General features: G+C 38.1%; 1 protein-coding gene across 2 annotated transcripts in view; it reads left to right on the top strand.

The window, feature by feature from the left end:
- The window catches only part of LOC120634705 (thyroid receptor-interacting protein 11-like), an 88,319-nt gene that overhangs the window by 43,653 nt on the left and 28,649 nt on the right, over window positions 1-16,017 (top strand). Inside the window, exon 1 of one of the 2 annotated variants that reach the window (XM_039905478.1) lies at window positions 15,325-15,395. The exons of the other annotated variant lie outside the window; for it this stretch is intronic. Within the exon in view, the coding sequence (XP_039761412.1) occupies window positions 15,351-15,395 (45 nt within the window). The 5' untranslated portion in view covers window positions 15,325-15,350. Of the gene's footprint in view, window positions 1-15,324; window positions 15,396-16,017 lie in introns of those variants that run through there. 2 annotated transcript variants of the gene reach the window in all.

The following is a 16,017-nucleotide window of genomic DNA, read 5'->3' as shown; positions in this document are numbered from 1 at the left end:
AGAAGAAGAAGAAATAAGTTTATACTTTCTTTTTTTGAATTAAAAACGCACATAACTCCGAAAAGTCAGTGGTGCGTGCTGGGCCTCGAACTCGGTCACCACGAATGGAAATCCGAAGCCTCACCCACTACATATATAGCTCCTTCAGTCAAGAGGAGTAGAGTTTTTTGACAGAGCTTCTCAGGGGAAGCACGTTCGCAATGGTTATATTTGGATGTAGCAGCATTTCTGTATCCCGGTCTGAAGGGTCTGAAGGTCCTCTTCTTTTTTTTCCTAATTCAAAGGTTGCCTGGCAGAGATCGCTATTAAGCGATAAGGCCGCCTTTTGTATTACCACTTCTTTCGATATGTTTCTGTTTTTGTTATATTTTATATATGTTAATGTTGTGGTATACAAATAAAGAGTTTAATAATAAGGGCTTGGCTGCCGGTGTATTGTAGTTTGTATAAAACGTAAGCTTATAGAAAGGTCCTATTATAGTATCAAGGACTACCTAATCGATAAAAAAGCTTGCGTGTGAATTATTGCTCTAACCAGGTTGCTCTTCTGATGATTTTAAATTACATTGTGAGATGGTGATAACAAAAAAAAAACTGTGCTAAGTTTGTTGTGGGCTTCTTATTAGACCAGGAAGCGTTTGGAACCCTCGTAGCTTTAGTTTTAAGTTTACGACTCACTACCGTGTTATTCTTATGTACGCATCAAAAGTGCCACCTATGGGCCTACTTGAATAAAGATATTTTTGACTTTGACTTTGTAATTACAGGCACATGAGGCTTTTAACACCTACTACATCTCAATTTAATGAACACAGGCGGCATATTCCGCAGGAGCCCCGGCTAAAGGCTGGAGTGGTTGGTAAACTTATACAACGGACTCTCCGGTCGTCTAAAAATGACAGCCAGAGGGACATGCCGTGGTGGTTTCTAGTTAGGTTATTAACTTTAGACACCGTGATAGCCTAGTGGTTAGGACTTCTGCTTCACTTCCAGGAGGCAGGCTTCGAATCTCAGCAAGAAACTGTAACTTTTAAATTGTACGGCCGATTGGCGCAGTGGGCAGCGACCCTGCTTTCTGAGTCCAAGGCCGTGGGTTCGATTCCCGCAACTGATGAACAAGAACGTTTTTCAGTGTGTTTATATTTATATTATAAATATTTATTGTATATTGACCACAAAAATATTCATCAGTTATCTTATTACTCATAACACAAGGCACGCTTACTTTGGGGCTAGTTGGCGATGTGTGTATTGTCGTAGTTTATTTATTTATTATTTCTAAACTATGTGTCGTTTTATCTCTTTCTCGTATATGTTTCTTGTTGTGCGATAAAGTATACTTTCTTTCTTTATCTTCTGGATTAAATGGCTTTGCCGCAGAGCAGTGTTTAGTCACGTGCCGAAACATTTGGTGTCCTATTTAGCTTCTCTACATTCCAACGCCGCTCTCTCGCACCGCTTTCCGTATTTCGTCTGTGTCATCCCCGCCATTGTACTTTTTCGGTGGCTTTTTGTTCTCTAACAGTTTCTACGTTATGATAATTCGGTGTGCCCACTCGTGACCTGTACATTTGTTTTAAAACTTCTACATCTTGGTGTGGCAATGTCGAATTTCTATGGCAGTGATCGAAAATTTTGTTAGGAAACCTGCCAAACCTTATTTGTAAAGCGTGACGGGTTCACGTTTTGAATCCCTTCCGACAATAGTCTAAAAAAAATTATGAATTAAAATCAATCGGGTACCCATTTCTTATAATGCCAGGGCCCATTTCACTGCACCGTAGGCCGCGAAAACATGTTCGCTAATAAACATTAAAGAAACAACCATAACAATTTTATACTCCACTTTTGCATACAACATCGATCATTCAACTCCGGCGCACCGTCTAAACAAACGCGTTGCCTAGCAACCGATCCAACATGGCCGCGGGGAAAGAGACCAATGTTATACAGGTTGCTGCAAAAGCTGTACGAAAGTGATATGACAAAAAATTACAAATTATCGTCAATATTTGATGGTCTATGCATTTTTTTTGCTTTCGCTCACGAATTTGGCCACGTTCTTTTGTTCTTACTGGATTAAAAAATAATGATTCTGAAATTCTCTATGCGACAGTTGCAGTTAATATCATACAACCTCTAAAATAAATACAGACAAAACTTTTTCTTTTCTTTTTTTTAAAAGTATGAACACAAAATCCAATAATCACGTTTGTGGCTCATACTAATCCAAACAAAATAAAAACACTATGTATAAGCGTTACGTGAGTGAAAGAGAGGTCAGAGTTTGTTGAACGATAAAGGCTGCGCGGGCGCAATAGTTCACGGTTTATTTGGTGTTACGTTTTTATAGGGGAAGTTATAACTTCCTACACCATTATGCTCGCTGGCATGGGAAATTAATACTAGTTTTCCATAAAGTCGTAAAGTTTTAATTGGAAAATGTGTTTTCTTTGTGAAGGTTACTACTGCCTTAGATTATTATATTCCCCCGATAATATCCCCTGACAAGGAATACAATTTTCGCTTTCCTCTTCTAAAGCACTGCAACAGTCATTTTAGTCCCGTTTATTATTACACTTATCAAATTACAATTCAACAATTCTTAATTAATGTAGGCCTATCACAGGCACTTATGAAGCGTTCATACATATAATAATAATAAATAAATATACTACGACAATACACACATCACCATCTAGCCCCAAAGTAAGCGTAGCTTGTGTTATGGGTACTAAGATAGCTGTTGAATATCTTTATGAATATAATACATATAAATACTTATAATATACAGATAAATACCCAGACACTGAAAAACAATCATGTTCTCGGCTCTTGATTTGAAGGTACCCAGATTATAGGTATCGGGGAAGACGGAAGATGGGGGGGCATTCCAGGCCTTTGCGGTGCGGATAATTAGGTTTATAACCGGGCCACTACTCCTCTCGGAAAGAGAGAAGCTTAGAACGTAGACCACCACGCTGCCAAGTGCGGATTGTTAGACTTCACGCCTTTGAGAACATAATGGAGAACTCTCAGGCATGCAAATATCCTCACGAGGTTCCGAGATTTCCTGCACCGTTAAATTTCAGTTTAAAAAAAATTAACTTTGGATACGTTGGTACCGAAGTGGTAACCACTGGGCTATCACGCGCTCTGGATTAGTATTGGGCTCACCCGAAGCGTCCATAGAGAGTATGCACAGGGCATGCAGATGATATAAAGGGAAGAAAATCTCCAGTACGAGTTATAAAAGACTTATATATATAGGATAGGCATTGTAAGAGTTATAAAAAGCCTACCCTTAAGTATTTATAACTTGTACTGGAGATTTTCTTCACTTTATATCATCTGCATACCCTGTGCATACCCTCTATGCACGCCACTGGGCTCACCATACTTAGGATTACGTGTAAGCCAATTCCATAGATAGAGCTTGAACTGTGCAGAACGATACAAGAACATCCAACGCGGGTGGTGCGAAATGACTACTAATTTGACCATAACTGATGACATACCTGAAGCGGTGATAGCGCATTGGGTAGGAGCACTGCACTTTCGGGGGGCTTAGTTCGAATCCCAGCACGCAGCTTTAACTTTTCTGATTTATGTGCGCTTTAGGCAATGTGAATATCACTTGCCTAAACGGTGAAGGAAAGCATCGTCAGTAAACCTGTATGCTCGAGACTTTTACATAATGTTCTCAAAGGTGTGTGGAGTCCACCAATCCTCACTGGGCCAGCATGGCGGACTACGGCCTTAACCCCTACTCATTGTGGGAGGAGACCCGAACTCTGTACTAGGCCGGTAATGCGTTTATGTGATGATGATAATAACGACGATGACATACCGACTATATACCTAGGGATGGAATATTTTGAAAGGCGTAAACCCTTTCCGGTACTGTGAGAGTTTTATTTATTTTTATTTATTTATACACTTTATTTGTACACCACAAATAGGGAAAAAAAAACAATGGACACAACAAAAATAAACTTAAAAAGTAGGATACAAAGGGCGGCCTTATCGCTTAGTAGCGATCTCTTCCAGGCAACCTTAGGATTAGGGAAACCAAAGGAAACCGATTGGTGGGGTGTATTATATATTATATACACACTTACGAACAATTACACACTAATACTTATCACATAAAAAATAATAAACTAATACATACGATACATTCAATCAGAGTTTGTTTGTGGGGTGCATAAACGCAAGCTATCACACAAAGTGTTGGTGCGTGTACATCGGTCTGTACATTTCCATGCGGTTACCTTACCGGGTCACTTCGTCCGTAAGTGTAAAATTAGTGGCTGAGGTCTGGGCTGTCTCTACAGTTAGCCGCCTGACTCTGGCGACCGCACGCTCAATGGCGTGCATAGAGGGGTATACACGGGGTATGCAGATAATATAAAATGAAGAAAACTCCAATACGAGTCATAAAAAACTTAAGGATAGGCTTTGTAAGAGTTATAAAAAGCCTACCGTTTGTTTATTTATTCATAAGACACGCCAGCAATTAATTGTAACTACATTCATATTAAAAAAAATGTGTTAGAATTACAAATTCTGTCCAGTACTATTGCAATAATCAGTTATAGGGTAAAAAAAAAATTGAAAACTAAAATAAGTAGGTATTTAACTATAGATTGTTAAAAATAATAATATAAATATGAATTAAGCTATTAAACAGATATAGCGTTAATTATTTATAACTCTTACTGGAGATTTTCTTCATTTTATATAATCGAATCAGTTGGCAGCGACCCTGCTTTCTGAGTCCAAGGCCGTGGGTTCGATTCCCACTACTGAAAAATGTTTGTGTGACGAGCCTGAATGTTTTTCAGTGGCTGGGTGTTTAATATACATAAAAACTTATAATATGTATATATTATAAGTATTTATGTATATTATTCATAAAAATATTCATCAGTCATCTCAGTACCCATGACACAAGCTACGCTTACTTTGGGGCTAGATGGCGATGTGTGCGTTGTCGTAGTATATTTATATTTATTTTATATTTTATTTATAAGAGTGAATAGGCAAGCGCGCCCCAACTTAGGTTGCATCATAAATTACCATGTATGTTTGTTACGCTTTCACGCAAAAACTACTTAACCGATCCTCATAAAACTTTGTACACATATTCTTGGAAGTGTTAGAAGAAATATAGGATACTTTTTATCCCGACATTAAGCTCAGTTCCTTTGGAAGAAGGGAGGAGGGTTTGACGATTTTACACCATAATTCCGATTTAAATAATTGTTGTTGCACTATAGAGGTTATAATATGTGTTTAATTTTGCCCAAACTGTGGTTGGAGATAGAGGACAGCACTCCTCAGCGGACAGCGGCAACCCCCTCATTTAAGGCTTAGCGATACTGAATACTTTAATTTTTTTTTAGATTTACAACTAAATTTAATGCCTCATTAAAAACAAAATCAAACGCAGACGAAGTCGCGGGCAACAGCTAGTTATTTATAAATTTATTTATTTTATCTGCATACCCTGTGCATATCCTCTATGCACGCTACTGCGCACGCTGACTACATTAATGCTGACGCGCCGGAGACGAACCGACGTCCCATCTACTTCACTGACTCTATCTATCTTTTATTTTAGTCGCAGCGGAGCTTTTCGCTCGCTATGGGCCTCATAAGAAGGCTCAGAGCACGGAATTGAGAACATACAGAACCCTCAAATTCAAATTCCAAGTGAGACTTAAATCAGATTTAACTTGTGCCGGTTTTATTTTTATTGAAGTAAAACTTACTTTACTAGGCGCGACTAGGGAGTAAGTAATTCAGATTTTTCTGACGGAAGTAACGCTTACGTCAGACGTCTGTGTAGGTTCCGCTATTTAAAAATAATAATTTGGATTTATCGTAAGTATATGTCCAAATTTTTTTGGTAATCTATATATATATATATATAAAAGAGAAAGTGTGTGGGTATGTTCCGTATAGGCTCCGAAACGGCTGGACCGATTTCAATGAAAATTTCAGGGATTCTCCGGATTGACCTGGCGAGTAATCCTGTAAAGTTTGGTGACGATCGGAGCACTCCTATTTTTGATCAAATACAGCTTTCATTTACTAGGATGATATTCTATTGTTGGGTGTACATGGGTGTAGATAATGATCTTCACCCGCTCGAGAAGAGAATAGAAGAGAATTAATACGGAGTTAATAATTGATTTAATATATTATGAGACTTAAATTAAAAAATTAATGATGTAAGTTTATTGTTTAAATAAAATAAAGCAAAATCTAGCCCGGCGTAGCGGGCTGGGTACGCTAGTAATAAATAAATTATTAATAAATTTTCTGACGATTGTGAAATTCTATAATATTCAATGACAAGGTGACATGTGCTGATCTAACCTTCATTTTTCTACTCTTAATTATTCTGTTTAACAAATGAAAATATTTATTAAATGTGAAAGTGATATCAATGAATTATAAATAGAATACAAAATGAAATAGTGAATATTAAATGAAATCGCGGAGTCCCAGGAACATTTTAGTCTTTCATCAATAAATAATATTAAAGTTTAACTTCAATCGCCCGTAAAGGTTACACGCACACACTTTTTTTTTTGTTGATTGATTATTAATCTTGGTTGTTAATTAATTCTTTGATAAGTCAGCGAGGTCGTAATTTCTAGATGGAAGGACAGTGGATAATTAAATTTGAATTTTCGTGCAAATCAGGTACAAAGCCGTTGGCAACAACTGCGATGGTAGTTTCGCGACGCCGGGTCATGAGAGCATTGCGGCCTTGTAACATTTGTCGCGTGCTAAAGTCTTTATTGACAATTATGGTTTACTAGCTGATATTTACGTGCTTCGTCCGCGTTTGTTGTCCGTTCGCTTTTAAATCCTGCGGGAACATTTTAAATTAGTCCTGACGTCAAAGTCTATAAAGTATATATTTGCTTACCTGTCTTATAAAGTAAACAATGCTATTGGTTAATTTGTAAGGTAAGATAATATAAAAAAAAAAAACACTAACATACCTAATGGAAGTCTCTTTTAATTTTGTTTGTTTCTATTTATTACATCAAACTTATTTATAATATAATAATAAATTCTAACACCAACACAGTATTTCGCGCGAGTTCGAATCCCGGCACGCACCTCTGGCTTTTCTGAGTTATGTGCGTTTTAAGCCATTAAAATATAACTTGCTTCAACGGTGAACGAAAACATCGTGAGGAAATCTGCATGCTTGAGAGTTCTCCATAATGTTCTCAACGGTGAACTCCACCAATCCCCACTGGGCCAGCGTGGTGGACTCCGGCCCAGCCCTTCCCATCTTCCCCTGTAGTTGATCGGTGATGGGTTGGTATGATGATCATGATGATGGCACCACCACAGTCAGCATAAAACTCAGCAACGTCAATATACAAACAATAAAGTATCGTGCGTTTGCAAATTGCAACTGTGCGTTATGCGTCTATGGGTTGTTATGGGGCGCCAGGGTCGCCGCTGATAATTCGCGGTGGACATTAAACACGTTGCCATGACCGACTTGCGAGTAGTCCGCCATGCACGCTAGTCGCTACGGCGACTGAGCTAGCCTAGTCTTCAGCACCGACTCCGTTTACAGAGCTATGCTTCGTTTAGTATCATTTTTTTAAATTCCTTGGCTGCAATTTCATTTGCACAGCTACTGGGAATAGTTGGACTTACTCAAAGGATAAGCAAGTTGAAGTGGCAGTGGGCGGGTCGTGTCTGTCGTAGGACCGATGGCCGTTGGGGCAGACGCTTTCTAGAGTGGAGACCGCGAATCGGTAAGCGCAGTGTGTGACGGCCTCCAGCCGGCTGGATAGATGACCTTAAAAAGGTGGCTGGAAGCGGCTGGATGAGAAAGGCGGAGGACCGTGTGTGGTGGCGAGCTCTTGGAAAGGCCTATGTTCAGCAGTGGACGCTTGTAGGCAGTTTATGTTGATGATGATGACTCAAAGTACGTCCAGCCAGTAAAGAGTTCAGACGTTATAGCAAAATTGAAAGTTCCATTCCATTGGAACACTATCTACGTTTTCCAGGATAAAATGAAGCCCATAACACTGAAATGTGAACGTATGCAAGGAATAAAATCACAGCGCACACCTCTGTGCGCAAGACTCCACAGTCAATATTATTGACAATATTTTTTGCCGATAAATCAACGCTTCAACATGCCCCGCACAAAGGCAATATTTCTGTCAATATGCAGAACATTGTGAACAATATTGACATGTATTCTTCCTCTTCTTGCGGTGCCTCTCCGACTAGCGAAGGTTGGCAGTCAGCTTCGTAAATTCTTGTCTATCTTTCGTGAGGCGAAATAATTCTGCTGCACTCGCGATTCCAGTCCACTCTCTGATATTACGAAGCTAGGACTTTTTTCTGCGACCAACGCCTCTTCTTCCTGCAACCTTTCCCATCATAATAAGTTGAAGGAGCTCATATCTCTCGTGCCTTAGCACACGTGCCCCAGATATGCAACTTTTCTGATCTTGATGGTGTGCAAAAGTTCACGCCGTTGGTTGACGCGTCGCAGAACTTCCTCATTGGATACTTTGAGAGTCCAACTAATGGCTAACATACGTCTGAATATCCACATCTCAAATGCTTCTATGCGTTTCCTGAGGTCTTCTTCAATAGTCCAAGCCTCGCATCCATATAGCAGTATTGACATGTATGCGGCCAGCCAAAGAGATCCCTAAACCGCCACCAAGTTAAATCACAATCTTAAAACGTCATACATAAAAAATACCTTTAAAATTGTACACGCTTTATACATTCCTCGTTCAAACAAAAGCACGTCAATCATCCACCGACAAAGTGACATTGGCCTGCACTGTGAATGGGCCTGGCGATAAATCATCAGCAAACGTCATTACTGCAATCCAAAAGACATAATTATCGACCTTATCGTTATATATATAGGATTTAGAATCATTTGAAATTAGCATGCATATAAGATGTTTAGTATCGACGAGTCCTTCAAACGTGTCATTAGGCGTTTTTACTGTTTCTTCAGCTTACAATGAGAGAACACATCTTATGAGAATAACCTTTATAACAACTGCAATCGTACAATCATCTTTATCTAATTCTACACCAATCTGGTTATTGTTATCGATAATCAAAACTGCACTCTATATTTTAGCTGGTTGAGCTTAAATCTGACTGGCGAGTTGATCCGTCATTGCATTACTACTGTTGGAATTGGGATTTTGCATTTGTGATGCTAAGGTCGTATTTTGATTGCATATTACTTAGCACGCGACTCGTTACGCTATTGCGACCGCGAAGGACGCTAAGTCATGTGAAATTGAATCTATTTGATTATATTTAATAACTGTCTGCGTGTTGTTATATAACAGGCTCTAAGGGTACACCTTGTTAAATTGCAATCGTTCAAGCCAATTTGGTCAAGTTTAACTTTATATTTCTATGCAGTGGCGTGCACAGGATTTGTGACCTGGGTATGCAAAGAAGGAAGATAGCATAAGATGCAAAAATTTTAGGGTAGGCAATGCTTTTGTGCTTGTACGAAGTTCACACCCCTGGATATATGATATATATTATGCAGTATCTGTGTAAATATTTAGCACACTTACTTTGTACGTGATTTTAGTTTTTAATCGAATTCCTTCAAAAATAAGGTTATTAAATCGGAACGTTTTTTTTTAAATTATTATGTTCGGGCTTAAGGCGCGATTTATTTATGGATTTCAAAAATCCTCTTTTTTAGTTCGAAAGAGTTGTTATTCCGATATGGTCCCTGTTTTAATTTCCTGCAGATCTGATGAAGAGTTTCCGGGACAGACAGCGGAACTCTTCGAAAATGAACAGCGAACGCGATTTCTGGTATCGCCTACATATGCGTCGTTGGCGCAGTCACACAACATAACTTGTCGCCTGTGCACTCCAAAAGGTTACGTAGATTAATTTCGAGGTCATTATCACTTCAACCGATCGAAGTCCACTGCTGGACATCGATCGGTCCCCACCTCACCATTCTACCATCGCACAGCAAGGCACCGGGCGGGGAATTCACCCCTATGTTGTTAATATCCCTAAACCCCCACGAAGCGATTTGCATCTTATTTTCTTATACGCATGGCTGGAGTTTGGAACGCCTTTCCGAGTTCTGTGCTTCCTAATTCTTACAACATGGGTGGGTCAAATTTAAGTGTGTGGTTCAAGGCAAAATTACGTGACTGGTTGGTTGATAAATGCTATTACTCGGTAAAAGAGTTCTTGGATAATAAAATATAATTATTAGTTTAGTTATTTTTTACTTGACATCCCATGTTTATTGTTCCATACAGTAAAATTAATGAAATTTTATTATATTCAGCCGATTATTTTGATTTTATTTATTTTTATGTTTTATTAATTATTACATAAATGAATTTGTTTAAATTAAGATTTGCATGTCATATATTATGACTAAACATGTATACCTACAATGTTTTATGCAAATAAAAGGATTTGATTTGATTTGATTTGTGTAATTATAATTATTTATGTATTTCATATAAAATTTGTATTTATATGTAATATATTTATATATATATATATATATATTATAGTTATATTTATATAGATATATATATATAATATATATATTTTATTTATATATTTGTATAATTTTAAATTTTATTTATTGCACCACCTACCTCTTTTCTATGTTTTTTCCTTTTACGCCATTGGTTGCCTGGAAGAAATCGCTATGTAGCGATAAGGCCACCAAATTGTACTCTCTTGATATGTATTTATATCTCTGTAACTACTTTTTTTCTTTGGTGTACAATAAAAGTGTATTCATTCATTCATTCAATTATGGGTATCTTTAAAACAAGAGTGAATAAGCAAGGCAATCTTCTAGGCAACCGCGTCCCATCTTAGGCCACATCCACACTTTCCATCAGGTGAGATTGTGGTCAGGCGCTAGTCTATTATAGTAAAAAAAAAAAAACATAGGTCTTTTGTAGGGAGTTCCAAAATCCACGGTCCTGGGCCGCTTGTTTCAGCTGGAAAACTCTGGGAGCAGCTGCTCCCAGCGTTTCGTTTGATGTCGTCTGTCCCCCACGTTGGGGGCCGACCAACGCTGTGTTTAGCTGTGCGGGGTCGCCATTCCAGCACCTTGGAATTTCTACTTCTACTTCAGCTTTGCGATTCGCTGAGCTATGTCGGTAACTACGGATCTCCTCATTCCTGATTTGATTACGTAGAGACAGTGGCGTGCACACTTCATACATGCACAAAAGCACTGCCTACCCTAAAATTGATATATAACTCGTACAGAAGGAGAATTTTTGCCCTTATTATGCAATTGACCTGCTGAATGCATACCCTGGTAAGGAACCCGGTGCACGCCACTCCGCTTAGTTTAAAGAAGTTTTACTTCAAAAATTATTTTTACTTTGAGTTGCTATATTTTTATGTTATTTATTTTTAAATCTTATCTTAGGCGATTTGGTGAAAGTGCCTGAAGGTAAAAAGTATTCCTTCTTCTTTTTTATGATGCCTAGCCTGACCCGGGATTCGAACACAGAACCTCGTGAAAGAGGCAGTTGCAAAATCATATCAACCTATTTCCGGCCCACTTTAAGCCACGGCTCCCTTCCTACAATGCGGGTTTCAAGCCGTAGTCCACCACGCTGGCCAAGTGCGGATCGGTGGACATGACACTCTTCGGCATGCAGGATTCCTCACGATGTGTCCTTCACCATGGAAGCAGCTCAGAACGCGCATATCTTGAAAAGTTAGTGGTGCGTACCGGGCTTCGAACTCTACTACCCGAAAGTTAAGCTGAAATTGTTATCACTAGGCTATCACCGCTGCTGCAATAATATGACAGACAAATTATAGAGACAATCGTTGTTATTGTAGCGTTTAGTTCCATCTTAGTTCAGTCGTAACATACACCTGTACATAATACAATAATGTGCCTTAGCACGCATAAACACAACAATATAGAACGCTCGCAATCGAGGAGTAGTTTTCGAGTTTTGAACTCTGTATCGTCAAAGTAAAATGGACTGAACATCACCCGTTTTAGAGCTGCAAATCCTGTACTATACACGAAACATAGAGATACATCATTACCTGGGAATGCCAACAGTAATCGATGAAATAAATAGATAGAATCCTAAATATGGGGAACGCTTGGTGAAACACCCCATACACTAGTATACAACCTACTGACTGTGGAAAGAATCAGACTGAAGCGGGCAGCAGTGCTTGATACAGACTAAAGGACAAAAGTCCTGATATTTGTTAAAGTCAATACAAAATAGAATAAACCTCCTTTTAGTTTATCGACTGATTGTAGGTGACAATGAATGAAGGAATACCTACACTTTTATCGTACTCCACATAAAAATACAGGAAGGAATATAAAAATAACTAGTTTACACGATGTATACAATTAGGCGGCCTTATCGCTACATAGCGATTTCTACCAGGCAACCAATGGCGACAATGATGAAAACAAAACAATCTGTATTTGAAAAATAAATAAATTATTTTTTTAATCTTTTTGTTTTACAAACGTCAAAGACGTGTAGGGAAATTTGAGCTTTAGCGCAATGCAAATAAGGTCCATTTTACTCCGATGTTCAAGTATTTTCGTACTCGAAAACGGCTCGTCGATTGCGAACGAACAAATCTTGTACTAAGGCTACTGAGTTTACAAAGGGTTGTGTTATGAAAACTAAACCCCACCTAAGTAGCACTGCCTCGGCAGTTTGCTGTAAGACCGTGTATTGTTCAGTGCTTTGTGATTTAACGTTAACAGTGCTAGTGTTTTAACTAATACCTAGGAAGAGAACAACTAAATCATCTTTGATCCGTTATTATAATTCTGGCATACTTACAAAAAAACATACATACTTGCATTTCTTTAATATATATAGTTCAACGGGACATACCGCAATAATATTTTTGGATTTGTCGATATTTCGACTCAGTTGCATGGATCGTGGTCACAACGGAGCTGCGTAGGTACGAAATGTCTAGTTGGATGTCACGGGCAGAATCTGACTACCCGCTTTTGTGTTCTGTTTTATGAAAACGAAAGTGGGTGACCACGATCGATCCAACTGGGTCGAAATATCGACAAATCCACAAATTTTATCGTGTTGGTGTACCCTTTGAACTATATTTAAGAAATGTTGATTAACCACGAAAGTTGTAGTTTAAATTCTTTAATACATATTTTTTTTTTGTCGATTCATCCATCTCATGCATAAAGATGAGGCAGTCTTTTAGTTTGGATGTTTGGTATAAAATTTTGACCTTACACCGACATATTCTAGTTGTAGTAAAGCTTTTTGTGACGGAGATCATCCTGGGCAGTACTTACCACCATGTTTCTTTCTACTGTCACATTAGGCTTAACACCTACGTCGTTACCCTCAGCACGGCTAGCATGGGAATGAGACAATTATATCCCCGGGGAAAGGTTAAAATGTATCTTCTCCCACACAGCTTTATCAACTCTCAGCACTGGCTCAATTTAAGGCTGGCTTCATACTAGACCGCGAGGTTTGATGGGCGAGGAAGATTGTCGGCTAGGACTGTTCGATAGCCGACAGACAGGCATAAAAATTTACCTGCTCCCACAACTTTATCAACTCTCAGAGCACTGGCGCGCAAGTAGAAATAATATTCAAATAATATATAAATTCAAAATTCAAATTCAAAATTTCTTTATTCATGTAGGCCTATCACAGGCACTTATGAAGCGTTCATACATATTTGTTTACATAATTGTAACGGGATGGTGATAACTTCGTTCGCCAACTTAAATCTAAAGCTACGAGGGTTCCAAACGCGCCCTGGTCTACGAAGAGCCCACAACAAACTTAGCCGGGTATATGTGTAATAATAAACGGGGGTAAACTTCTCCTATTCCATGTTCCCGTGCTTTAGCAGGTGGATACGTTAGTTATATCCCTTGTCGGGGGGTATGATCGGGGGATATCATTTTAATCTCCTTCCTGCGCTAGCACTGCTGGTGCCCGTAATAAAACCGGAAACCCACGCCCTTCAAGCCGGAACCAACCGTACTTCCTCGGGCGAGCTCTGCCACAAAAAGCTTTCCCACCAACACTTTTATCATATATATATCTATCTATATATAAAAGATAAAGTGTGTGGGTATGTTCCGTATAGGCTCCAAAACGGCTGGACCGATTTCAATGAATCTTTCAGGGATTCTCCGGATTGACCTGGCGAGTAATCCTGTAAAGTTTGGTGACGATCGGAGCACTCCTATTTTTGAACTGTCAAATACAGCCTTTATTTACTATGATGATATTCTATTGTTGGGTGTACATGGGTGTAGATAATGATCTTCACCCGCTCGAGAAGAGAATAGAAGAAAATGAATACGGAGAGAAATAAATGATTTAAGATATAATTATTGATATTATGAGAATTAAATTAAAAATTGAATGATGTAAGTTTATTGTTTAAATAAAATAAAGCAAAATCTAGCCCGGCGAAGCGGGCTGGGTACGCTAGTATATTATATAAATGGATGCGGATCAAAGTGTTTAGACAAACTATGGTATTAGGAATCGAAAACCGTGCAATGGCGGTTCATAACATTACATAAGTACTGTTATATAATGTAGTTTACTGAGCGCGATAATAAACGATGGTTAAATGTGTCAGATATTTATTGAATGACTCTCTGAAATCGTTGATGTGCATTAGATCGTTTAAAACATATATCAGTGCTTTGAAAAATATACGTATTATATTCGCGACTTTTTCATTTGTTTTAAAACGGTGAATTGCTCAAAAAAAAAACAAAAGTATTTACCTTAACAAACGCATTTGCAACCTTCCAAAGGTTGGTCGATTAGAAAAAAATCATAGTGCATAATATTAAGCTGTCAGATTAAAATATAAATATTCAAAATAATTCGTAAATTCAAAAAATTATATAAAGGTATATAACTAAGGTATTTAACAAACAAAAAGAAAAAAAGTTAAATATTCAATGAAATACGCGTGACAAAGAAATATCTGTGTTAATTACTTTAGTAATTACAACTAAATATTATCTCTAATAGATAATAACATGACGTTTAGTCCAGTCCAAAGAGAATATAAACCCATGTTAGATATCGACATCTAAATAATGCCAATGAAATTGTTTAAAAATGTATTGGTAAACTCACTTATTTTACTTTACTTAGGTTTTAAATAGTGTTAATCTAAATCCTTATAAAAGTTAATTATTCTGCGGACAGTTTTAATGATTTAGATAGTTAGACGAAGATGATAGATTCAAGATGAAATCTTGGCCAGTGATTTTGGGAATTTACCAGATGATCCATATAAGTATCTCGACGTGGCAGTACAGGGACTTTGAGGTATCTATAGTTTGTTTTTATCTGTAGGTACAAGGTTTGCTTGCTCGCAATCGAAGAGTCGCTTCCGAGTATGGAAATACTTGAACTTCGGAGAAAAATGCATCTTATTGAAATTTCATTAAAGCTTAAATTTGCGTACAGTTCTTTTGCTCGAGCTTTTGACAAAACGTTTGTAAATCAAAAATCAGAAGTTCAGGATTTGCGACTCTATAACGATAGAGTAAGCGATTGCGAGCGAGCAAATCTTACTAAGGCTGGTAAATGAATGAATAAACTTTTTTTCATTTGACACAATTGTACACAAAAGAGAAAATTCACTGAAATACAAATACATTAGAGCGTTAAGGTAGAAAATACAATTTGGTGAAATGAAGTTAAAACGTCGCATGTCATCAGATCGGAATTCTCACTCATTTTCCAGCCTAGCCTGCTTACTTCAATTTAGTTGATCTGCGCAGCCTTGACCGGCTTCCCGCAGCTCTTCAGATCACGACAATCGACAGCCACCGCTTTCCCATTGCGCAAGCGCATTGTCCGCGACGCGTGTGTCAAATCCTTACTATTTTAAAACGGTTAGGTTTTCAGTTCCAAGATAATGTGTGTTTCTCGTTGAAAACTATCA

This window comes from Pararge aegeria, chromosome 25, assembly GCF_905163445.1.
Source record: "Pararge aegeria chromosome 25, ilParAegt1.1, whole genome shotgun sequence".
NCBI classification, from domain to species: domain Eukaryota; kingdom Metazoa; phylum Arthropoda; class Insecta; order Lepidoptera; family Nymphalidae; genus Pararge; species Pararge aegeria.
The sequence above is the reverse complement of the archived record's forward strand: the minus strand, read 5'-3'. Positions and strand labels throughout refer to the sequence as shown.